Below are 25,804 nucleotides of genomic sequence, written 5' to 3' on the forward strand. Positions count from 1 at the left end.
ACTCAGGGCAATATGATAGCAGGATATCATATCTAATTATGGTAACCATCTCCTTGAAGATTATGCAAAGGCTGTGTGTGTGGGTGGAGGTGAGAGGGGTCTCCTTGCTTTCCCAATTAAATCACTTAAATACTCACGAAAAAAAAAGTGGTAACATTGGTAAGTCCTTCTGACTTACATCTCACAAGAGACCTTAACCTTATTGATATGGTAGCTAAAGACACATCTCTGGCAGCTATTATATAAAATAGTTTAATGAGGAAAACCAAGAGATCATCACAGTTTAATGAGGGTGCCAATTAGAGAATGCAAGAAAGGTAAAGAGGTCAGCAGTCAACTGCACGGTTCTGTAAACAGAAATGGTTATGTACAAGAAATGTAATTTCTTCTTTTTACCGCTGACTTATCAGCAATGGCTCCAGCAGAAGATCACTGAATTTACTACAGATCAATCGTCGTCATCTGGTTTTACTGGGTATTTATCCCACCTGTTCCCACAGAGATAAAGCCTCAAAATATAACCCATTGGGGGAATTCGAAGACAACTGAGAAGCCTGGCTTTAAATAAGCTATATTGGTTACCCTGAGCCCCCTCTATATTACTGGCAGTGACGGTCACAGGATATTGGAGTTCTGGTTAGCAAATGAGCACAGCACAAGAAAACATATTAATGTGCATTTTGTAAGTACTGTGAACTGAAATGTGGCTAATGATAACAAGTGCTCGAACTGGGGTGGTATACAGTATTACGACATATCACCACTTTTTCTCCATGCTCTGCATAGTGAGTGCCCAAGGGCACAGAGAGCCTGCCCTGGTCCCCGCAGCAGATGATGTGGGCAGCGCTAGTGTCTGTTGGGCTGAAGCTGCTTCCCTCCTCAGTACCTGGCAGGTACTTGGAATTTTATTTTTGCAGCGCGGCATAGAGGTCATAACATTGTGCCGCTGTCAAGAAGAGGAGCAGGGACTACCAAGCACTGTGGCAAAATGATGAAAGTAAGATGGAGCTAGAGAGACAGTGGTGGGGGAACTGGACAGAAACATGGAACATGCGCTGGATAGACACAGGGGTATACAAGGGTGATAAAGGGGGCTGGGCTTTAGAAAAGCAGGGGGCGAGATGGAGAGACAAAAGGTGGGCTACAGAGAGACAGAATGAGAGTTGGAGAATCAAAAGGGGACTGGAGAGACACAAGGAGTTGAACTGGAGCAATGCAGGGAGCTGAACTGGAGGGACAGGAAAGGATCTGGAGAGAAAACAGGAGGATGGTGCTGGATAGATGCAAGAGGATGGTGCTGGATAGATGCAAGAGGATGGTGCTGGATAGACGCAAGAGGATGGTGCTGGAGAGACGCAAGAGGATGGTGCTGGAGACACAGGAGGATGGTGCTGGAGACACACAGGAGGATGGTGCTGGAGACACTCAGGAGGATAGTGCTGGAGACACACAGGAGGATGGTGCTGGAGAGACACAGGAGGATGGTGCTGGAGAGAAGCATAAGGAATGGTGCTACAGAGATGCAGTGGGCATGAGCTGGAGAGATGCGGAGGGGGGGGGGGGGGGTAAACAAGTATGACATGGGCTGAGCTGGAGAGAAGCAGGAGAAAGGTGCTGGAGACACACAGGGGATTGAGCTGGAGAGACGTAGTCAGATGTTTGATCAGGGAAGTGCACATTTTTCCCTGCCCCAACACTATTACTATGTATGGTCTGTCTGAGCCACTGTAGTATGAAGAGGACAGATTATTCCTAAGCAAATAGGTGGCTCCCATATCACACGATCTACTGTATGCATACTGAATACAAGCTCAACACACTGTCTGATGTGGAAGGCTTAGTTTTTTCAGCGGTCGCCAACTGCAGACAAACTGCCATGCAGGAATGCAAAATAAAAAATAAAAAACATGGGGTACTCAAGTGACAAAAACGTGCTTAAGGGGACTCCATAAAAAAAAAAAAAAAAAAACACGGAAGGGTGGCAGAAAAATATCTAAGTGTGACACTGATGGCAGAACCCGGACCGCCCACACTGCACCTCGCCGCCCGCAAGCCCTCCCTCCCATGATGGTGAGTGACGCCAGCCACCCGGACCGCCACCCACGAACCCGGCTCTCACCCACGATGGTATTTATGTGTGCTGGGCAGGTCTTAAACCCAATCCCGGGTATACCGGGACTGACCTTTTTTCAATCCCGATACCTGGGATTGGCCTCCCTAATAGTGATAAAAAGGCAAAATATCAAATAAATCCTCAAGACATTTCATGACGATGTTTACCTTGGGGGAAAGCATCGATGTCTAGGCTTGGCTCCAGTGTGGGAAGAACATTTTAAATAGTAACATCATATAAGATAATTTTTGTGAGTAAAATAAATCATCCCCTTATCCCAGAGGTTCCCAAACGCGGTCCTCACGGCACCTCAACAGTCCAGGATTTAGGTATATCTATGGCACAGCACAGATGGTTAAATCAAATTGACTAAGGTGCTAATTAAGTCAAAACCAGGACAGTTGGGGTGCCTTGAGGACTGCGTTTGGGAACCTCTGCCTTATCCATTCATCAGTTTCAAACTAATGTTTGTACATACTAAACATTTCCAGACTACGCACAAACATGACTATGCGATTCCGATATAAAACAGATTTATTATTAGACTGTACATAGATGGGTATAAATACACAGAACTGCACTTTAAAAAGAGGTTTGAATTGTACAGTAGCAAATGGAGTAATCTATCTGGCACATACCATCTATGATATGTAATATTTTCCGCTCCAATGAAACAGTTGCTATTAAGTGGAGCTTTGCCATTCATGTGAAGTACAGGGCAAAGGCCATATTTATCCATCCATATATAGATACATACACTGAGCTATCTACAAATGAAACATTTATTTTAGACTAAATTCTAAATTTGGCACACCATGCGAAATGCACACTGTTCATCATGTGGACAACAGAAACAATGGGAAAAACACACTTTAAAACAAGAAATAATAGAATGGAATATGTTGTATTGAGAAACCTAATTTATTAGCAGACATTGGTAAGAAGATTATAAATAAGTAATTTTCGGGCATAAATTATATATTCTGAGCGTAGTGCTGTATCCATGGAATACGTCCATCTAAGTGCTTACAGATCAGACTGTTCAGCAGTTGGGATGAGTGGATGAATCTTACTCTGGGACAGTCATGTGCCTCTGTGGTTAGGAAGAGATCAGACATCCAGAAGGACCTCTATAACGTCTGTATGGGAGGGGGGTATTTGATATGCCGGCTGTCGGGATCCCGGCGCTCACCATACCGACGTTTGAATCCCGACAGCCGGCACACCGACAACTATTCTCCCTCTTGAGGTGTCCACGACACCCCTGGAGGACCCTGTATGGCATGGTCCATAAACATGGAACACAATTAAGACCATTAACCTTATCACCAGGGGTGGACACTCATCAATACTCAGGATTTGGCAAACAGCACATCTAATATTAATAAGAGGCTCTTCTAATTGTTGCTTAAATGTTGCTTTCTCCTGAAAAAATAAGCATATAGTAACGTTGTTTCTAATCAACTAGTGTACTGGAGATTTCCACTGCCCATTGTATCAAGCAGAGGCGTGTTTTACACTAATCTTCCTGTGTTTGTTTAACAGCCTCCTCAGAATATAGAGCTATAGATTCTTCAACCCACTTACCGATGGACTCTGAAAGGACTCCTAAAAGTAACAGCCACAAGAGGGACAAGGAGACTACTTGTGCAAGAAGACCCTGGGCTGATGAAGTTCCCAACACAAGTCGGCGGTAATTACTCCAACAGTGCATGCATGGAACCAAAGGCGTATATTTACCTGTATGCACAGCTGCACGCATCTCCGCACCAGGACCGCCCCACAATCCATGTACTCTAAGTTTCACAGACATCATCATTATCACTGTGCACCTGCACTAGCCGTAGGTTATTTAACATCAGAAAAAAAGTGTGCTGATGGATATGCACCACATGCACAGTCTGCACCACATGCACAGTCTGTATACGAATGCCCAATTACAGCCTAATTATGCCCTTTGGACCACTAGGAAGGCATTGTGATGCATTCCTGCTGCCAGAAATCTTATAAAACAAGAGCATCACTTGGCTGCAATAGCTAACCTTGCTCTATTATAGTTTAAACCAGTCTAACCCTGAACATTTACAAATAAGATGGAAATCCATGGTTCATTCCCAGTAAATGTTTCAGAATTACATTTACTGTACAATATACAAGTGTAAAATGTGTTTAATTGTTTAAGCAATACAATAGAAGTGAAGTGATTGTCCCATGTATTCTTTTTATCTGAGAGAAACAACATTCCTTTCTCAGGTACGTTTGTGTTCGGTGGACATATTTGTTAAAAAAATGAAACTTCATTTACAAGTACTTATGTAGCACAATAAATACACTATAGCAGTGGTGGCCAACCTGTGGCTCTTGAGCCACATGTGGCTCTTTATTTATTCAAATGTGGCTCCCAACACTCTAAATCATGTGACCACAACAGATACAGAAACCACTGCACTCCAGCCAGACACGCAGCAGCACTACAGGGACTGAAAACTGAAGGAGCCAGATACCAGAGGTGAGACACCCACAAGCAAATAGAGGACACATTAGGGACTGCTGCAATGGCACGAGTTGATGTGGGGGGCTGTAGTGATACATAAGGGTGGGCTAGAGTGACACATGGCAGAGCTGGCTTGAGAGACAAAGGAGGGTCCTGGCAGGAGTGATGTGGGAGGGTGCTGGAAGTAGTGACACATGGGAGATATGGCTGAAGTGACATCGGAGGGTGGTAGCAGGAGTGACACATGGGGGAGCTGGCTGGAGTGACATAGCAGGGAGCTAGCAGGAGTGACACATGGAAGAGCTGGCTGGAGTGACATAGCAGGGTGCTAGCAGGAGTGACACATGGAAGAGCTGGCTGGAGTGACACATGGGGGAGCTGGCTGGAGTGACACAGCAGGGTCTTGGCAGTAGTGACACATGGGAGACCTGGCTGGAGTGACAGGAGGGTGTTGGCTGGAGTGACACATGGGAGAGCTGGCTGGAGTGACACATGGGAGAGCTGGCTGGAGTGACATAGCAGGGTGGTAGTAGGAGTGACACATGGGGGAGCTGGCTGGAGTGACATAGGAGGGTGGTAGCAGGAGTGACACATGGGGGAGCTGGCTGGAGTGACAGGAGGGTGTTGGCTGGAGTGACACATGGGGGAGCTGAAGTTTATTATTTGAATCTGGCCTTTTCAATTATTTTTTTGAAAGTGGCTTTTTCAATGGTTCTGGCTTTAATACATTTATTTTATGTCGTTCTGGCTTTTTCAATGTATTTTATACCAGGGGTGTGGTCTAGCAGGCACGAGGCCACATTCCATTTTTGCATGCACGCCATTGGCTCGATGTCGGCTCTTTGACGTACCTAACAAGGTTTTTTGGCTCTTTGTCACTGACTGGTTGGCCACCCCTGCACTATAGCAACCTGCTTTGTCATGTTCCAGTACAATAATGTAAGAGAAACAATGGACTATGCCACATTCAGCATTTTTGATTCTGAAAGGATTAATATTTCATTATAGTTGGTGCAGAAGCAGATAGGATGGCTCACCTGCTGTTAATTGGACTGGTTCTCGTTCTCCTTTGGATCCATAGTAGTAAATTGCATCTCCCTTTGTGTTGCTAAATAATAATAAAATAAAGAATAAAGAAGTGACATACATTTTGTGTTTCTTCAACTGTAAATTGCTTAAACATAAATATATAGGAAAATGGCCGGTCAGGTCACCCTCAGCAAAAGCTGACAGCTCGACACCAAGGGTTTCTTCACAGATACATACTGCTAACAGTCATCACACTACATTTTTTCCTGTGGAGTAAAAGGACCCTTCAGAACACACTGATAATGGTCCGTCACAGACTGACCTGGAAGTGCCATGGGATTTAATGTTTTTATCATGATCTTTTCAGTAACAAACACATAAAAACTAAATTAAAAATATGTTCCCAATACTCCATACTGAAATGTAAACATCTCGTTTAATACTGAACAACACAACATGAGCTATTTCTCATGTGTTAGTAGTACGGGCTAATAGTTAAATAGTTTGTAATAATAAGGAATACGTATAGCAATGCAGAAAGCACAACTAAGAGACATCTAAAAGGGGGCGTTACTGTTCACCAGCGGATGTGTCAAAAAGCTTATGCTGAATTCTTGCTTTACCTCTCACAGCGGATATTTGGCACTGAATAGTGCATTAAAAGATAACAGAAATATTTTCATGCCGTAGAAAATGCTTAAAGCGGCCGATTGGGAATTCTGGCCCCGACGCATCAGTTTCATGTCCATTTCCTTTCTCTACTTCACTGCCTAGCTCCAAAGATAATGTCAATGGCATCCTCAGCAAGATCAAATAAGACACAATTCAGACGTTATTCTTGATGCCTTAAGAGAGACCTCATTTGTGGCCGCAAGTTTAAGTTTGTGGACGCATTTTAACAGTAAGTCTCTGAATCCCCCCCATCCCCAACAAAAGAAACTAACCACACACTCTGTATACTAACAATTGCTTTCCTCGCTGTAACGGTTATCATATTCCATTAGAATCTCCATAATAACTGCCTGCTCTCCTAATGTGGTTAGTTGTTGCTATTAAAATCGCTATGCAGCACTGGGACGTTTCAATGTACAATCCACTAATAGCCATCACCACATCAGTAGAAAAGCCAATTGTTAGGATGATTTGAAAGTTGCAGTAACTGAATAACAAGAGATACATCTTGATATCTGCATCGTATGGTGCATTTCTTTTTCAAAATAATCAGAGAACTAATATTAAAATGCACTGATCTGCGGGCTTGTCGTTTAGGAGATATGAATCTTTATGAGCGTATGATACATCCAGGGTAAACTCTTCAGTGACATTTCCATGTACTGAAACATTAAAATAACTTGCACAGGGGGCGTGGCCTGGAGCCGGACCAAGGTGTGAGCACGGACGAGGAGCTCCTGGGCTGCTTTCACCTTTTCAGCCCCATATCTCTCCTTCCGTGCCTCCCCCCCCCCTCCTAATCCCGTCCTCCTCTCTCCTGTGACCCCTGCCTGCCGCTGGACTACGGCCGCGGAGTCGGGGAGCCGGTATACTGGCTCCTGCGGATTGCGGCCTGTCCGATACCCGGAGGCCGGGGCCTCGATTCCTGTCGGCGGGGCCGGAAGTCCATAGCGGCCCTCCCCGCGGCTTCTACCGAGGGTCTGCGCTCGGCACCCCTTGCCTGGACCCTTACCTCGAGCCCTGCTGAGCCTCTCCGCGCCCGGGGTGGCCTGGGGACCCGACCGGACTCGGCCGCACGGGCTCCGTGCTTCCGGCGGTGGCGGCCGTCTTCCCCCCTCATGTGCAGGAGGCCGCTTCGGGAAATCGCACGGCCCGGCCGCCGCCTCTACACTTCCGGCGGGGGACAGGGGCCTCTCTCCTGCTGCGATCTAGACGGGGGACAGCAGCTGCTCTCCTGCAACCCTCCAGACGCTGCTTCCCGGAGAACTTGCTTGTGGCACTGGAGGGAACATTAGCCGGCTCTCCCTGTGCCCGTGCTCTGGTGCCGGATCCATGGGCCCTCGGTGTGATCACGGCCAGTCAGGTAATTTGACCGGACCCCCATCCCTTGTGAAGCCTTTTCCCGGTGGGCGCGGCACACCCTGCCCCCCTGTGCCTCCATATTACACCCAAGCCCGGGCCCCCGGATTGCTGGGCCCCTCTGGCGCCTACATTCAGGCCTCTATAGGCGACCAGGGCCCTCTCCCTGACTGCACACGGCTCCACGAGACCCTACACCACCATGCTCCCCCCGCCCCCTGTGGGCCCTCCGGGAGAGCCGGGTCTAGGCCTCCCTGCCTCTGCTGTCTGGTCGTGGTGTGACCCCGGCCACTGGCTGGTCCGTGTCCGGGCCCCATTTGCACCGGAAGGCTTTGCCCTATACTCCTCCTGACGGCCTAGCCTCTCCACAGGACCGTGGGGACCCACGCCTCTGCCGAGGCCCCCTGGACCTGGGCCACCTGCCTTGCTAGGCGAACTACGCCGTGATGTCTCCCTAGAGCTCCTGCCTCACCCCCCCTGGCCCTGAGCTCTGCTGCCGGAGCGCCTTCTCTACTTCACACCCTACTCATCACCCTCTTTCTTATATATCCACGATGCCCAGGGGCAGCAAAAAGTCGCAGGGCTCCGACCTCACACCATTTCTCACCAAGAAGAGCGCCCCGGCCATGCTCAGGCCCGATGTTCCGGACCCTCCCCAGGGTGCCTCCGACTCGGAGGTTGATGACGATGACCTCACGCCCCTTACCAGAAGAGACTTCCTCTCCCTCCTTAAGGAGGTGCGGGATGTTAAAACCTCCGTCCAGGCTCTTCACTCCCTGAAATACGACATTGCCGACATCGGCTCCAGGACGGACCACCTTGAACGTCGGATGGAAGAGGTGGTGACGTTCCAGCAAACGGTTGAGACCGACTTTCATCAACTCCGCCAAGATGTCGCCCAATTGAGGGAGGAGCATGAGGATCAAGACAATAGGGCGAGGAGAAACAACCTGAGGATTCGGGGCATCCCTAAGGAGGTCAAGGCGGCGCACCTTGACCTCTACCTTAAGCGCCTTTTTGCCCTTCTGTCGCCTGACACCCCTGAGGAACACCTCCTCCTGGACCGAGCACACCGAGCCCTCCGCCCTCGCTCCCAGGACTCCTGTCAACCCAGGGATGTCATCCTCCGACTACATTACTTTACTGCAAAGGAGGCTATTATGAGGGAGGCCCGACGGATGGGATCCGTGACTTTCCAGAATGTCCCCATGCAGGTCTTCCAGGATCTCTCCCCGCTCACCCTCGCCAAACGTAGGGACTTTAAGCCCATCACTTCCCTGCTTACTCGTCACAATGTGAAATACCGATGGGGCTTCCCTTTTCGTATCCTGGTGTGGCATCAGGGGAAGCTGCTTACAGCCAGGAATCTCCCCGAGGCTCAAGCTCTCCTATCCAAGCTGGGCATCCACACCACTGAACAAGAGGTTTCTGCTCAACGCCCTCCACTGCGGACACAACGAAACCCACCTCAGCCTCCTCGATGGAAATGGTTCACGATCCCAACGTCAGCAACCTCAACGATTCCACCTCCAGTTCCCTGATGGACTTCCAGCCTCCTGAGTTATTGTCTTTCTGTAATTGTTTCGACTTTCCATGGTCGACCCCCCTACCCGGGGAGTAGTTTCACTTTTGTTCTCATACATCTTGTTCTCCCGAACTCTTAGATGGTTTTTAACTGTTTGATTGTTATCTCTTACTACAATGGTGACATGTTTATTTGCCTCTATGATGCGTAATGCTAAACTGCTTCCTTTCTTTCTTGTCTTGTTCTCCTTTCGACTCATTGCTCCTCTCTTCTTCTCCCCTTGGAGTTGGCGCTCCGTCTGTCCCTCTTCCTCGCTTTCTTTCTAGTTTTCTCCCTCAGGCTTCCCCGGGGGTGGTGGGCCTCCGGGCTGTGACTATGCGGTTGGTAACCCACCCCCCGGTCTCCATCCCGCGCCCCCTTAGGGCCTTGAGCCCTCTTGCTGACCTAGGTGCCCCCCAGGCACCTGGTATCCCTTCCCCTTGTCAGCACTACTGGTCCTGGCCCCTACTGCCGGACGACCACCTACCTTCCTCCCCCTTTCGGTCTCCTTTCCTTCTTCCCCCCTCTCACACCACAGTGTCTCTTGTTTCTTCTCTTCCTTTGCCCTCTTTCTTTCTCTTTCCTCTACTCTTGATGCTCTACGCTTCATCTTATCTGCCTACCTCTTTGTGGTTTGCCCATGGGTCTCCGAGTACTGTCCTTTTATGTGAAGGGCCTGAACAGCCCCCAGAAGCGAGGTAAGCTCTTTGACTCCCTTAAACTTCACAAGGGCGACCCGGTCTACCTCCAGGAGACCCACTTCCTCCACGGCTCCCACCCCGCCTTGCGCTGCAAACCATACCCTGACTCCTTCCATGCCTGTGATCACTCTGCCAAAAAACGCGGGGTCGCGATTTTGCTCGCCCGCCACCTCACATTTGAGCTTCTGGACTCCCACGCCGATAAAAAGGGCAGGTTTCTTATCTTAGTGGGGAAACTTAATAACAAACTTTGCACCCTCGCCAACATTTATGCCCCTAACCAGCAGCAGGACTCATTCTTTACAAAATTGGACACCCTCCTCACCCAAGTCCGACAAGGCGACCTTATTCTTGCTGGGGACTTTAATTCAGTACCGAATCCGAAATTAGACCATTCCCCTACCCCTCCTACTACCTCCCCGTCAGACTCTCGTCACTCCCGTTCCCTCCTCCGCCTCATGCGATCCCAGCTTCTCTACGACTCCTGGAGGATAAAAGACCCCTCTGCTCGGGACTATACCTTTTATTCTGCCCCTCACAATTCTTACTCCCGCATTGATATGATCCTGCTCAGCCACGATTTCGCCCTGAACCTCCGCGCTGCCCACATACATCCCCTGATCTGGTCTGACCACGCCCCTATCTCTTGTGATCTCTCAGGACTGCTCTCCCGCCCTCGCCCCATGACTTGGCGCCTTAATGACTCCCTACTCCATAGCCCGGAAATAACCTCCCAACTTCGAGACACGATTTCCGACTACTTTGCCTTAAACGACTCCCCTGATATTTCGAGGCCCACTCTCTGGCTGGCACACAAGGCAGTTCTTCGGGGACACATCATTAGTTTGGCCTCCAAACTCAAAAAGCAATCCCTCACTCAGGTTAATAGACTCTCCATCAGACTCTACACACTTGAGACCCAACATAAGGCGTCCTCCGATCCGGCGGTCTTGTCTGAACTCCGTACGGTTAAAGCGGAACTTAATCTCCTTCTCTCCAGACGGGTGGCCAAACGTCTTAAATGGCTCCGCCAGTCTTTCTACGAGAAGGGAGACAAAGCAGACAAGATCCTGGTGGCACGACTCCGCTCCACGAGAGCCAAACCCAATATTATCTCCATCCGAAACTCTCTTAATCAGCTTGTTTATGATCCCAACGCCATCAGGGCTGCCTTTCAATCCTACTACGCTGATCTCTATAACCTCCCACCCCCCCTGCTTGGCTCCCCCCCCCCCCCCCTGGTCTCTCACTTTCTCTCAGCGGCCAACCTATCCCAGCTCCCCCAGGACGCCATGGACCATCTTAACAGTGAGATCTCGATGGAGGAAATTGCACAGACTATACTCATGCAAAAAATTGGTAAATCTCCGGGCCCGGATGGGTTCACGGCTCTCTAGTACAAAAAATTCTTCGATCTCCTGTCCCCCCACCTCCACTCCGTTTAATAGTATTGTCCATGGCGACCCCTTCCCACCTGAGATGCTGGAGGCGAGAATAGTGGTGATCCCCAAGGAGGGCAAGGACCCCCTCAATTGTGCCAGCTACCAACCAATATCCCTCCTGAACCTGGACTTAAAATTTTTTGCCAAAATACTAGCCAACCGCCTTAACCCGTACCTCCCTGCCCTTATCCACTACGACCAGGTGGGGTTCATCCCGGGCCGCCAGGCGAAGGACAACACCAGACGTGCTATTGACCTTATACATATTTCGAACTCCAGGGGCTCCCCCGCCATTATGCTCTCCTTAGATGCTGAGAAGGCATTTGATCGGTTCTCCTGGAGCTTCTTGAGAGCGGCCTTGGAGGCCAACGGCTTGTCTGGTGGCTTCCTTACTGGTATCCTGGCACTGTACTCCACCTCTTCCGCCACGGTTTTAATCAATGGAATTCCGTCAGCTCCGGTCCGCATCGCAAATGGAACACGTCAGGGGTGCCCTCTCTCACCGTTAATTTTTGCCCTTATTATCGAACCCCTCGCTTCTCAAATCAGAGCCCACCCAAATATACATGGTATACAAGTAGGCCGTACTGATCCCAAAATCTCTCTCTTCGCTGATGATGTTCTACTCACACTGACCCAACCCCTAATCTCACTCCCTAATCTTTTTTCAGTCCTGCACTCTTATAGCCTCGTATCTGGCTACAAGATTAATTGTTCTAAGTCTGAGGCTATGCTACTTCATGTCCCACGTCGAGAAGCTGAATCCCTTCGGGCCAATTTCAATTTTAAATGGCAATCCTCCAAGATTAAATACCTAGGAATCTACCTAACCGCACGCTATGACTCCCTTTTCCGGGAAAACTTTCCACCTCTTCTCACCAAATCACTTGCTGACCTCTCTTTCTGGAACAACCTGTTCATCTCGTGGCTGGGTAGGATCATAGCGGTTAAAATGTATTTAATCCCTAAATGGCTCTATCTTTTCCAGGCCCTCCCTGTGGCCGTTCCGGCTTCCTTTTTCCGGACCATTCATCGTGCCCTCATGCATTTCATCTGGAATCATAGACCCCCCCGCATCGCCGCTAATACCCTGAAGCGACCTACCTCCGCTGGCGGTAGGGGTCTCCCTGATATTAAACTTTATTACCTGGCCTCCCATCTGTCCCATATTGTCGCCTCTTATGCCCCGCCGGGATCCACAGCCTGGCTGGATATCGAGGCAGCCCTTGTTGGTCTCTCCGATATGACCCCCTTGTGGGGCCTCCCTCCTGCCTCCCGGCCCCCAACCTCCAAGCTTCTCCCCACGGTCACATTTAACCTCAAAATTTGGGACTCTCTCTCTCTCTCAGAAGATGGGCCTTTCCACTACCCCCTCGCCCCCTATCTGGCAGAACCCGATGTTCCCCCCCGGACTCTCGACTACGAGATTTCGTCTATGGACGATGTTGGGCTTTAAATTCCCGATTAATTTTGCCGATCGAGGCCAATGGCTGTCTCTACCTGATCTTCAACAGAGGACCCCTTCACACTCGCTTAACCCCTTCCAATTTTTACAAATCCGCCATTTCCTAAGCTCTCTGCCTTCTCCCTCCCTGCTCCGTGCCCTCACCCCTTTTGAAAATCTATGCATTTCTTCCCACCTCTCCAAGGACCTGATCTCCCAACTTTATTCCCTTTTACTAGACTTTTCTCTCCCTTCCTCCCGACTCCACGAACTTGCTTGGGAACGCGACCTGGGGCCCCCCCGGAGGGTACGGAGTGGGAGGACATGAGACTCGGGATAGCTAAATTCTCTATTGCTACGGCTTTTAAGGAGACGGCCTACAAACTTTACTATCGCTGGTACTACACCCCTGACAAGCTCAACAAACTTTTTCCGTCCTCCTCTCCTAGCTGCTGGAGAAATTGTGGAGCCAGAGGAACGATGCTACACATATGGTGGACTTGTCTCATCCATCACCCCATTCTGGAATTTGGTCCACTCCCTCCTTAACTCGCTTCTGAATTCCCCTGTCCAGAAGGATCCATGGATCTTTCTGATGTGCTACCCTCCCCCGACACTTTCCAAATTATCCCAAAAACTGGTTGCGCACATTCTAGCAGCGGCTAAATCTCTGATAGCCCTCAATTGGAAAAACCCCTCTGCGCCCTCCCTCCTGTCTCTCAAAGCCAAAATATGGCATATTGCATCCATGGAGAAGATCACGTACTATCTCCATGATCGAGGCCATATCTTTGAGCAGGTCTGGGCCCCATGGCTCCTCGCCGAACGCGGACCTCCACCCTCCTCTTCCCCCTCCTAGACCATATCGCAGTCCCGTGGGCACCGCTTGTCGCTCTGACTTACTTCTCTTCCTTCCTGTTCTACCTTCTCTCTATTCCCTATCTCTTCTCCTTTTCTTCACTGTCACCTCTTCCGGTCTCTCTTAGCCTTGTTTCTTCCCATTCTCCTTCTTCTATTTCACTCCAGGACAGACACTGTGAGTAGGATATTATCCGATTCCGCTCCCTATGTCCCCCCCCCTCCCTGAACCCTATAACTATTTCCCATCGTTCATTTTTCTGTTTGTTTTAGATGTTATCTGAAAAATTGTGGTTTCTGATGGACATCCGGTCATACGACCATCTGCCCTACATGCCTATGTAATGTCTGCCTACTCTGTTTAACCACACATAAAGAATTTAAAAAAAAAAAAATAACTTGCACATTTTATGCACAAGGGGGCGCTGTGCTGCTGAAAATCTGTAATGTAATTATCCACTTTTCAAGGAAAGGCAGACATAAGCTGTTTAAGTCAGACTCGCATAAAAATACATTTATATATAAAATGCAACTTTGGAAATAAGGGCTTAGGCACACAATTCTTTTAATGGAGATTTACTGCAAGATATTTAATTCTCAATTTTATGGTGAAAATTAGAAAAACTTGGGCCATGGCCTTAGCTATTACTTCCATGAATGCATTGTGGCTTGTGTTGTGCAAGTGTACTCTGACTACTGAAGCACCTGCATTAACTATCTACTGTAGTTGCAGAAACTAGTGTCAACTGCAGAATTAGCAAACTGTCACATTATTTGTTCTAAGAAACAGTGGCGTCATTACAAGGGTGCGGGTTGCTCCCCTGCATCATGAAAACAGGGGTTGAACAGTGAGACCATGCTCCTTCCTGCAAGGCCATGCCACCTTTTTAGTGGCACAATCCTACAATGCGTAGATGGATTCTTTCACCAGCACCCGAAGTCAACAGGGCTAGTGATGCCCCTGCTAGGAAAAACTACCACAGATGCCAATATACTGCAGAAGGTATTGAGCAACTAAACGCAATTTAACAGTACACAATATCACTGTGTGCCCCACCAATAACTATAAATCCCATTAATAGTGCTATCAAAATCATAAAGGTATGGTCTAAAAATACAGGTGAGAGACGAGTGCGGTCAATGCTTTTATCTTCCCTAAAAGGCCATGATGTAGACTGTATGTGACCATATTAAATGGCGATCCCAATGTTACTCATCAGAAGGATCATCCAGTCTGTGGCTTAAAATATATTTTATTTTTTTATTTATTTACTTATTTAATCTCTCTCTGTGTAACTGGACATAGATAAACCATGCTATAATGTTAAAATACTAATTACCAGGCATAAAAATAATAAGCATTTTTATTTATATAGTGTTTTTCTCCAAAAGACTCAGAGCACTTTACTTTTGAAATAAAGAAACCATATTACAAAGGAGGCAGACATCTAGGGCACACAACATGTGTACAATGGTTGGGATGAGTGTGAAGATATGATTTGTTGCATCAACACTTTTAAACATTAGGGAAAGTACAACAATTAAAATACAAGTTACCCTTAGCATCACTTGACTCACAGATTGCTCATCTTACCCACGAAAGCACCAAAAACTATCTAAAGATATGGATGCGGGGTAAAAAGTGTATGCAAGCCTCCTGTACTGAGTGGCAAACCTCTGGAAGCAGGAAAAGACCAGGTGATAGTAGATGGGCAGAATTTGGCTAGTGAGCAGGGAGAACAGTCAGCTTGTCCCTAGCCAATGCAGGATGGCAGAAGAACTTAGTGCAGACTCTGCAGAGGTACCAAAGCTCAAGGTGAATTGGAGTAGTGGGAAGAGGGATGTGGGAGCTGCAACTGTAATAGTTATGTGACAACCGGCTGATTGTCTTTGGCTGTGATGTGCCGCCTCACCCTCATACAAAGCAGGCAAAGGGGTTCCTCGGTGTAAGGGAGCGAGTAGGCAGGGGTGGCATGCCCATTCAGAATATCCTGAGACCAGCAGCAGTATTGGTGCAGGTGGTGGAACATGGCCTGGGCATTCCCAGCTACATTGAGGGGCTCAGAGAATGAAAAGAATGAAAGAGACTGGAGCCCAAAGGAAAACTCTCCAGAGAACATCTGACATTTGCATGCCCACCCAGAGTACCACAGTATAAACTGAAATGCGGTTTAACCATCTCTTGGGAGGGGTAACAATTAATTAATGGTTTGAATAGTATGCAATTGTTCTCCCCTTAATAAAGAAAAAAGAAAAGAAAAGGTTGTAAATAAATATAAAGCACATTTCCATGTTTGTGATCAGCCACTTTTCACATAACAATATTTTAAGTAAAATGAAGTCATTGATTTCACACGTACAATTATGCTTATTTGAACTAATTAACAAAAAACTGAATGTGTTATTCTCGAGGAAAACACATTCCCATTGAATGGGTTAATTCATGGCTGTGACAAGTTATGTATCAAGTGGAAATAAAACACATTGGGGTGCATCTATAATGCAGTGGTTGTAAATAGAAATTAGGCTGCCAAACGTGGTTGTTGGTTGGGACCTGCACTAGACATAGAAACTGCAGAGGTCTGTACTGACATTCAGTGTTTTCTTATTAGGAGAAAGCAAAGAAGTCAATTGACTTTATGGGATGAATGAAATTCCATCAGCAGAAATGTAATGTGCTGAACATCACCCACCCGCTTCTAGCCAGACCCCCTGCTCTGAGGGCAGCATCATCTCACACTATCCCAAGCTCCATTACTGTGCCTGTCTTCCCATTATGTCTCACATCAAGCACTCTGCCCAGCCCTAAACACAGAAACACAATGAATTTCAAACCAGGAGTAGTATGCGGAGTAACCAGCCTCGCTGGGAAGACTTGCTCAGCAGATGAACAACATGCAAATCAAAGAAAGTCAAGGCTGAATTTCAAGTGTGCAGTATGCTTAACATATTTGTATCCATATTCCTGTAATTACTGTACATATTCCCATATGACTCTGCCATGCACAACTCTCCACTGCACAACTATAGGCAATATTATAGTCAGACATGGAATTAACAATGCGGCAGCTACCCTACAGTTACGGTCACCATAGCATTCCAGCACATTTCATGGATAATACGGTACACTTCTGCAAGTGGCAGGGTACCAATGTAAAAACAATGCGACACTGCATATCAAAGGTTAAATTAAGTTTCCATATAGCACTGCCAGGAAAATATGAAATAGTATTTTACAAACTATAATACTAAAATAAAGAGACACTCGCCCCTGGTAATTTAAAGTATTACAATTGGTCTTACCAGTATACCAGGACGTGCATCCATAATACATACAGTATTACCAGGCTGCATCACATGATAATATTGCCAGTCTCCTACCCCTCCTTATAAGGCATCTGATAGTTTGATATACAGGTTGAGTATCCCATATCCAAATATTCTGAAATACGGAATATTACGAAATACGGAATTTTTTGAGTGAGAGTGGAGATAGTGAAACCTTTGTTTTCTAATGGCTCAATGTACAACAAAGTATTAACAATATTGTATTAAATGACCTTCAGGCTGTGTGTATAAGGTGTATATGACACATACATGAATTGTGTGAATGTACACACACTTTGTTTAATGCACAAAGTTATAAAAAATATTGCCTAAAATTTCCTTCAGGATGTGTGTATAAGGTGTATATGAAACATAAATGCATTCTCTGCTTAGACTTAGGTCCCATAGCCATGATATCTCATTATGGTATGCAATTATTCCAAAATACGGAAAAATCCGATATCCAAAATACTTCTGGTCCCAAGCATTTTGGATAAGGGATACTCAACCTGTACTATTACTGCAGCCAGAGTCACACTGTACTGAAACACTGCACAAAGAGTTATAGATTCATACAAGTCCATGGCTCTCCCTACAAGATAATATTTGATCACTTTGTGACGGTTATCTCTAATCATAGGGAACCAGTTCCAATGGTTCTAGGCAAATAAACTGGAGCAAACGAGCCACCATTCACAGCGGCTTCCTTTATAAAGGAGAATCATGAAGAACAGTAGGACATGCTTCGGGAGCCAGGGTGCAATTATTAGTTGCCATCCTGCATGCACACACACTGCAAGAGATACGTGACACTGAAGTGACCCAATTCTTTTATGAGCCTTTAATGCATACAAAACATAGAAACTTTCATGAAAACTGCTTACATGTGACTGGAAAACACCTCTACCACTAATATAAAATTAGTTTATTATGACTGACTATGGACACACTCAGGTTCGACTGCAGCAGTAACAAGATTACATATTCATAGACTGTAATAATTGCTTAACAATTTCATTACTAAGATTAAATGGCGCCACACTAAAGATGTGCACATTAATACGATAGTAAGAAGCTATTGATTATTTTTATGGAAAAAGCACATGCATGGCCACTCGCAGAAGCATAATGCAATGAACATGTCTGGCTGTAACTATGTTTGTTCATGGATTACATCTTGCAGACATAACTGACCTTCCAGCACAGAGACAGATCTGTGAGATTAGAATTCAGCTGTGTATTTGTGCAAGGAAACTGTGTATTGTTCAGTTATGTCACAGCAGGTACAGGGGGCACTTAGCAGTTGCCAGGTTTCCTTATAAGGCTCTGCAGTCCTCACACCAAATTTGTGGGTTTTTTTTTTATTCTACACAGAGAACATTTCAGTGCAAGCATCAACTCCTAATAAATCAGAATGGTATATCTTCTTAAAGAACATTTATCTGGTTTTATCTTGTTAAATTAACATTTATTTGGTAGCTTCCACTAGAAATTTGCAAGGTAAATATACACTGTAAAAAAAAATTCCTGATGATCTGACCAATAGTACGATGCTCTGGCCAATTCAAGAGATTTTGACGTGTCTCCATACATCGAATAATGTACAAAGAAGGAAATCAGTAAAACACAGTCTGGCAGATGGAACATGTTTAAAATCAAAATCTGTAATCATGATGGTTTTTTAGTAATGAACACTTATCGTTCATTGGCTGGGAAAATCAGTATAATGCCATACATCTTCGTCGCGATTCCCCAGCGCCAATTCGATCTGCTTATCGAAGGACATCGATGATCAGCGATCCATTGGGTAATCAAGAAAATTCAGCATGTTAAAAATCCCTGATTTAGCAATCTAATTTTCTTGATTGGCACACCCCATTTCCCCAACCCCATTGTTGGCAGTACGGGGAATTGAGGCAAAACATCACAGATGTATGAGCCCCATAAGGCTAGATTTAGGCTAACCTGTATAAACGTTCTATGATGTTTTTCTTTGAGGTTATATACACACACTAACTGTACATGAGTTTCCCTTATCAGTGCTCTGCAACACAGGAGAGGAAGTAGGTTGTCATTATTATTGGCCGCATTCTGTAAGAAAGCTCGGCGGATTACTACAAATCCAAAAGCTAGATGTAAAAAATTAAAAGCTCTTGTTTAGGTTGGATCTTGAGTCACATTAACTAGGTACATTGCCGACTTACACAATCTGGTCCCCAATGAAAAGTGCCTGAAGTTACTCAGAGGCACGCAATAAACGCACTGGCAGCAGTTGATGCTCCTATCTGTTTGCACTATCCAGAGATAGCAGCAGAAATGAGCGTGAACTGCTGCCCCAGGGCTGTTGACAGGTTCATCGCTGCGGTGTATTTGAAAAATAAGAATTTACTTACCGATAATTCTATTTCTCGTAGTCCGTAGTGGATGCTGGGAACTCCGTAAGGACCATGGGGAATAGCGGCTCCGCAGGAGACTGGGCACAAAAGTAAAAGCTTTAGGACTACCTGGTGTGCACTGGCTCCTCCCCCTATGACCCTCCTCCAAGCCTCAGTTAGGATACTGTGCCCGGACGAGCGTACACAATAAGGAAGGATATTGAATCCCGGGTAAGACTCATACCAGCCACACCAATCACACCGTACAACCTGTGATCTGAACCCAGTTAACAGCATGATAACAGAGGAACCTCTGAAAAGATGGCTCACAACAATAATAACCCGATTTTTGTAACAATAACTATGTACAAGTATTGCAGACAATCCGCACTTGGGATGGGCGCCCAGCATCCACTACGGACTACGAGAAATAGAATTATCGGTAAGTAAATTCTTATTTTCTCTGACGTCCTAGTGGATGCTGGGAACTCCGTAAGGACCATGGGGATTATACCAAAGCTCCCAAACGGGCGGGAGAGTGCGGATGACTCTGCAGCACCGAATGAGAGAACTCCAGGTCCTCCTCAGCCAGGGTATCAAATTTGTAGAATTTAGCAAACGTGTTTGCCCCTGACCAAGTAGCTGCTCGGCAAAGTTGTAAAGCCGAGACCCCTCGGGCAGCCGCCCCAGATGAGCCCACTTTCCTTGTGGAATGGGCTTTTACAGATTTTGGCTGTGGCAGGCCTGCCACAGAATGTGCAAGCTGAATTGTACTACAAATCCAACGAGCAATAGTCTGCTTAGAAGCAGGAGCACCCAGCTTGTTGGGTGCATACAGGATAAACAGCGAGTCAGATTTTCTGACTCCAGCCGTCCTGGAAACATATATTTTCAGGGCCCTGACTACGTCCAGCAACTTGGAGTCCTCCAAGTCCCTAGTAGCCGCAGGCACCACAATAGGCTGGTTCAAGTGAAATGCTGAAACCACCTTAGGGAGAAATTGAGGACGAGTCCTCAATTCTGCCCTGTCCGTATGAAAAATTAGGTAAGGGCTTTTATAGGATAAAGCCGCCAATTCTGAGACACGCCTGGCTGAAGCCAGGGCTAACAGCATTACCACCTTCCATGTGAGATATTTTAAGTCCACAGTGGAAAGTGGTTCAAACCAATGTGATTTTAGGAACCCCAAAACTACATTGAGATCCCAAGGTGCCACTGGAGGCACAAAAGGAGGTTGTATATGCAGTACCCCCTTGACAAACGTCTGTACTTCAGGAACTGAAGCCAGTTCTTTTTGGAAGAAAATCGACAGGGCCGAAATTTGAACCTTAATGGACCCTAATTTTAGGCCCATAGACAGTCCTGTTTGCAGGAAATGCAGGAAACGACCCAGTTGAAATTCCTCTGTAGGGGCCTTCCTGGCCTCGCACCACGCAACATATTTACGCCAAATACGGTGATAATGTTGTACGGTTACATCCTTCCTGGCTTTGATCAGGGTAGGGATGACTTCATCCGGAATGCCTTTTTCCTTCAGGATCCGGCGTTCAACCGCCATGCCGTCAAACGCAGCCGCGGTAAGTCTTGGAACAGACAGGGTCCCTGCTGGAGCAGGTCCTTTCTTAGAGGTAGAGGCCACGGGTCCTCTGTGAGCATCTCTTGAAGTTCCGGGTACCAAGTCCTTCTTGGCCAATCCGGAGCCACGAGTATAGTCTTTACTCCTCTCCTTCTTATGATCCTCAGTACCTTGGGTATGAGAGGCAGAGGAGGGAACACATACACTGACTGGTACACCCATGGTGTTACCAGAGCGTCCACAGCTATTGCCTGAGGGTCCCTCGACCTGGCGCAATACCTGTCTAGTTTTTTGTAGAGGCGGGACGCCATCATGTCCACCTTTGGTTTTTCCCAACGGTTCACAATCATGTGGAAGACTTCTGGGTGAAGTCCCCACTCCCCCGGGTGGAGGTCGTGTCTGCTGAGGAAGTCTGCTTCCCAGTTGTCCACTCCCGGAATGAACACTGCTGACAGTGCTATCACATGATTTTCTGCCCAGCGAAGAATCCTTGCAACTTCTGTCATTGACCTCCTGCTTCTTGTGCCGCCCTGTCTGTTTACGTGGGCGACTGCCGTGATGTTGTCCGACTGGATCAGCACCGGCTGACCTTGAAGCAGAGGTCTTGCTAGGCTCAGAGCATTGTAGATGGCTCTTAGCTCCAGGATATTTATGTGAAGTGATGTCTCCAGGCTTGACCACAAGCCCTGGAAATTTCTTCCCTGTGTGACTGCTCCCCAGCCTCTCAGGCTGGCATCCGTGGTCACCAGGACCCAGTCCTGAATGCCGAATCTGCGGCCCTCTAGAAGATGAGCACTCTGCAACCACCACAGGAGAGACACTCTTGTCCTTGGAGACAAGATTATCCGCTGATGCATCTGAAGATGCGACCCGGACCATTTGTCTAGCAGATCCCACTGGAAGGTTCTTGCGTGGAATCTGCCTAATGGGATTGCTTCGTAAGAAGCCACCATTTTTCCCAGAACCCTTGTGCATTGATGCACTGAGACTTGGCCTGGTTTTAGGAGCTTTCTGACTAGTTCGGATAACTCCCTGGCTTTCTCCTCCGGGAGAAACACCTTTTTCTGGACTGTGTCCAGGATCATCCCTAGGAATAGAAGTCGTGTCGTCGGGATCAGCTGCGATTTTGGAATATTGAGAATCCAACCGTGCTGGCGCAGCACTATCTGAGATAGTGCTACCCCGACTTCCAACTGTTCCCTGGATCTTGCCCTTATCAGAAGATCGTCCAAGTAAGGGATAACTAAAACTCCCTTCCTTCGAAGGAGTATCATCATTTCGGCCATTACCTTGGTAAAGACCCGGGGTGCCGTGGACAATCCAAACGGCAGCGTCTGAAACTGATAGTGACAGTTCTGTACCACAAACCTGAGGTACCCTTGGTGAGAAGGGTAAATTGGGACGTGTAGGTAAGCATCTTTGATGTCCAGAGACACCATATAGTCCCCTTCTTCTAGGTTTGCAATCACTGCTCTGAGTGACTCCATCTTGAATTTGAACCTTTGTATGTAAGTGTTCAAGGATTTCAGGTTTAAAATTGGTCTCACCGAGCCGTCCGGCTTCGGTACCACAAATAGTGTGGAATAGTACCCCTTTCCCTGTTGTAGGAGGGGTACCTTGATTATCACCTGCTGGGAATACAGCTTGTGAATGGCTTCCAATACTGCCTCCCTGTCTGAGGGAGACGTCGGTAAAGCAGACTTTAGAAAACGGCGAGGGGGAGACGTCTCGAATTCCAATTTGTACCCCTGAGATACCACCTGAAGGATCCAGGGGTCCACTTGCGAGTGGGCCCACTGCGCACTGAACTTCTTGAGACGGGCCCCCACCGTGCCTGAGTCCGCTTGTAAAGCCCCAGCGTCATGCTGAGGACTTTGCGGAGGCGGGAGAGGGCTTTTGTTCCTGGGAACTGGCTGTTTGTTGCAGCCTTTTTCCTCTCCCTCTGCCACGGGGCAGAGATGAGGCGCCTTTTGCCCGCTTGCCCTTATGGGGCCGAAAGGACTGCGCCTGATAATATGGCGTCTTCTTAGGTTGAGAAGCTACCTGGGGTAAAAATGTGGATTTTCCAGCAGTTGCCGTGGCTACCAGGTCTGATAGACCTACCCCAAATAACTGCTCCCCCTTATAAGGCAATACTTCCATGTGCCTTTTAGAATCCGCATCACCTGACCACTGCCGCGTCCATAAACCTCTTCTTGCAGAAATGGACAGCGCGCTAACTCTTGATGCCAGTCGGCAAATATCCCTCTGTGCATCACGCATATATAGAAATGCATCCTTCAAATGCTCTATAGTCAATAATATACTGTCCCTATCAAGGGTATCAATATTTTCAGTCAGGGAATCCGACCACGCCAGGCCCGCACTGCACATCCAGGCTGAGGCTATTGCTGGTCGCAGTATAACACCCGTGTGAGAGTATATACATTTTAGGATATTCTCCAGCTTTCTATCGGCAGGTTCCTTTAGGGCGGCCGTATCAGGAGAGGGTAGTGCTACCTGTTTTGACAAGCGTGTGAGCGCTTTATCCACCCTAGGGGGTGTTTCCCAACGTGCCCTATCCTCTGGCGGGAAAGGGTACGATGCCAATAACCTTTTAGGAATTATCATTTAATTCCTCGGATACAGGAAAAACTACAGGCAGTTTTTTCTCACCAAACATAATACCCTTCTTAGTGGTACTTGTATTATCAGATATATGCAATACATTTTTCATTGCTTCAATCATGTAACGTGTGGCCCTAGTGGAAGTCACGTTTGTCTCCTCATCATCGACACTGGAGTCAGTATCCGTGTCTGTGTCTGCCATTTGAGGTAACGGGCGTTTTAAAGCCCCTGATGGCGTTTGAGACCCCTGGACAGGCACAAGCTGATTAGCCGGCTGTCTCATGTCGTCAACTGTCTGTCGTAAGGAGCTGACACTGTCACGCAATTCCTTCCACAAGCTCATCCACTCAGGTGTCGACTCCCTAGGGGGTGACAACTGTATAATAGGCAATTGCTCCGCTTCCATCTCATTTTCCTCCTCAAACATGTCGACACAATCGTACCGACACACCGCACACACACAGGGAATGCTCTGATAGAGGACAGGACCCCACTAGCCCTTTGGGGAGACAGAGGGAGAGTATGCCAGCACACACCAGAGCGCTATATATATATACAGGAATACCACTATCAAGTGTGCTTTTCCTTTATAGCTGCTGTTAATATAAAACTGCGCCAAATTAGTGCCCCCCTCTCTTTTTTACCCTTTTCTGTAGTGCAGGACTGCAGGGGAGAGTCAGGGAGACGTCCTTCCAGCGGAGCTGTGATGGAAAATGGCGCCCGTGTGCTGAGGAGATAGGCTCCGCCCCCTTCTCGGCGGCCTTTTCTCCCGCTTTTTTGGTAATTCTGGCAGGGGTTAAAATACACCCATATAGCCCTGGGGGTTATATGTGGTGTATTTATGCCAGCCAAGGTGTTTTACATTGCTGCTCAGGGCGCCCCCCCTAGCGCCCTGCACCCTCAGTGACCGGAGTGTGAAGTGTGCCTGAGTAACAATGGCGCACAGCTGCAGTGCTGTGCGCTACCTTGTTGAAGACTGATGTCTTCTGCCGCCGATTTTTCCGGACCTTTTCTTGCTTCTGGCTCTGTAAGGGGGCCGGCGGCGCGGCTCCGGGACCGAGCTCCGAGGCTGGGCCTGTGTTCGGTCCCTCTGGAGCTAATGGTGTCCAGTAGCCTAAGAAGCCCAATCCACTCTGCACGCAGGTGAGTTCGCTTCTTCTCCCCTTAGTCCCTCGATGCAGTGAGCCTGTTGCCAGCAGGTCTCACTGAAAATAAAAAACCTAAAACTAAACTTTTCACTAAGAAGCTCAGGAGAGCCCCTAGTGTGCACCCTTCTCGGCCGGGCACAAAAATCTAACTGAGGCTTGGAGGAGGGTCATAGGGGGAGGAGCCAGTGCACACCAGGTAGTCCTAAAGCTTTTACTTTTGTGCCCAGTCTCCTGCGGAGCCGCTATTCCCCATGGTCCTTACGGAGTTCCCAGCATCCACTAGGACGTCAGAGAAACTCCAGGTACTTTACATGGGGGACTACACGGGGTGAGTCAATCCCCCGGCTAACTGAATCTGCCCCATAGGGTATTGACTAGAAGATTCAACAGGGCAATTATATACTGACAATGTAACAATGGGGGTAATTCTGAGTTGGTCACAGCAGGAACTTTGTTAGCAGTTGGGCAAAACCATGTGCACTGCAGGGGAGGCAAATATAACATATGCAGCGGAAGTTAGATTTGGGTGGGGTGTGTTCAAACTGAAATCTAAATTGCAGTGTAAAAATAAAGCAGCCAGTATTTACCATGCACAGAAACACAATAACCCACCCAAATCTAACTCTCTCTGCACGTTATATCTGCCTCCCCTGCAGTGCACATGGTTTTGCCCAACTGCTAACAAAATTCCTGCTGCGATCATCTCAGAATTACCCCCTCTGTGCAGGTAAGAGAACATTTACAGTCTATAGTCAAATTACTGACATTTTTCAGTCTGTATACATTACATTTGTTTTTGATCTACTGTGTAGCAAATTTCAGATAGCCTGGTGCAAGATAAAAGGTCAGCCCTCCTGCATACCTACAACTCTTTTACCCTAATTCGCAGTTATGCTGCATGCAACCAAGACTACTCTTCAGTCTTTACTTTGTTGATGGTTATGCACTCTGAAAACAGGTAAATCTTGGGGCTCATTCACACATGCACATTATGCAGTTGGAGTTCAGATTGCATCCATAATGTGAATTATTGCTTGCCCGTGCACTACAACAGGGAGAGGCAGCGCGGAGACGATCTCATCTCTCAGCGCCGCA

General features: G+C 47.4%; 1 protein-coding gene across 3 annotated transcripts in view; it reads right to left on the bottom strand.

The window, feature by feature from the left end:
- The window catches only part of TANGO2 (transport and golgi organization 2 homolog), a 166,377-nt gene that overhangs the window by 14,056 nt on the left and 126,517 nt on the right, over nucleotides 1-25,804 (bottom strand). For all 3 annotated transcript variants that reach the window (XM_063964726.1, XM_063964724.1, XM_063964725.1), the window contains one exon: nucleotides 5,645-5,715. In XM_063964726.1, the coding sequence (XP_063820796.1) occupies nucleotides 5,645-5,715 (71 nt within the window). The remainder of the gene's footprint in view (nucleotides 1-5,644; nucleotides 5,716-25,804) is intronic.

The sequence above is a fragment of the Pseudophryne corroboree genome, chromosome 1 (assembly GCF_028390025.1).
Source record: "Pseudophryne corroboree isolate aPseCor3 chromosome 1, aPseCor3.hap2, whole genome shotgun sequence".
Taxonomy (NCBI): domain Eukaryota; kingdom Metazoa; phylum Chordata; class Amphibia; order Anura; family Myobatrachidae; genus Pseudophryne; species Pseudophryne corroboree.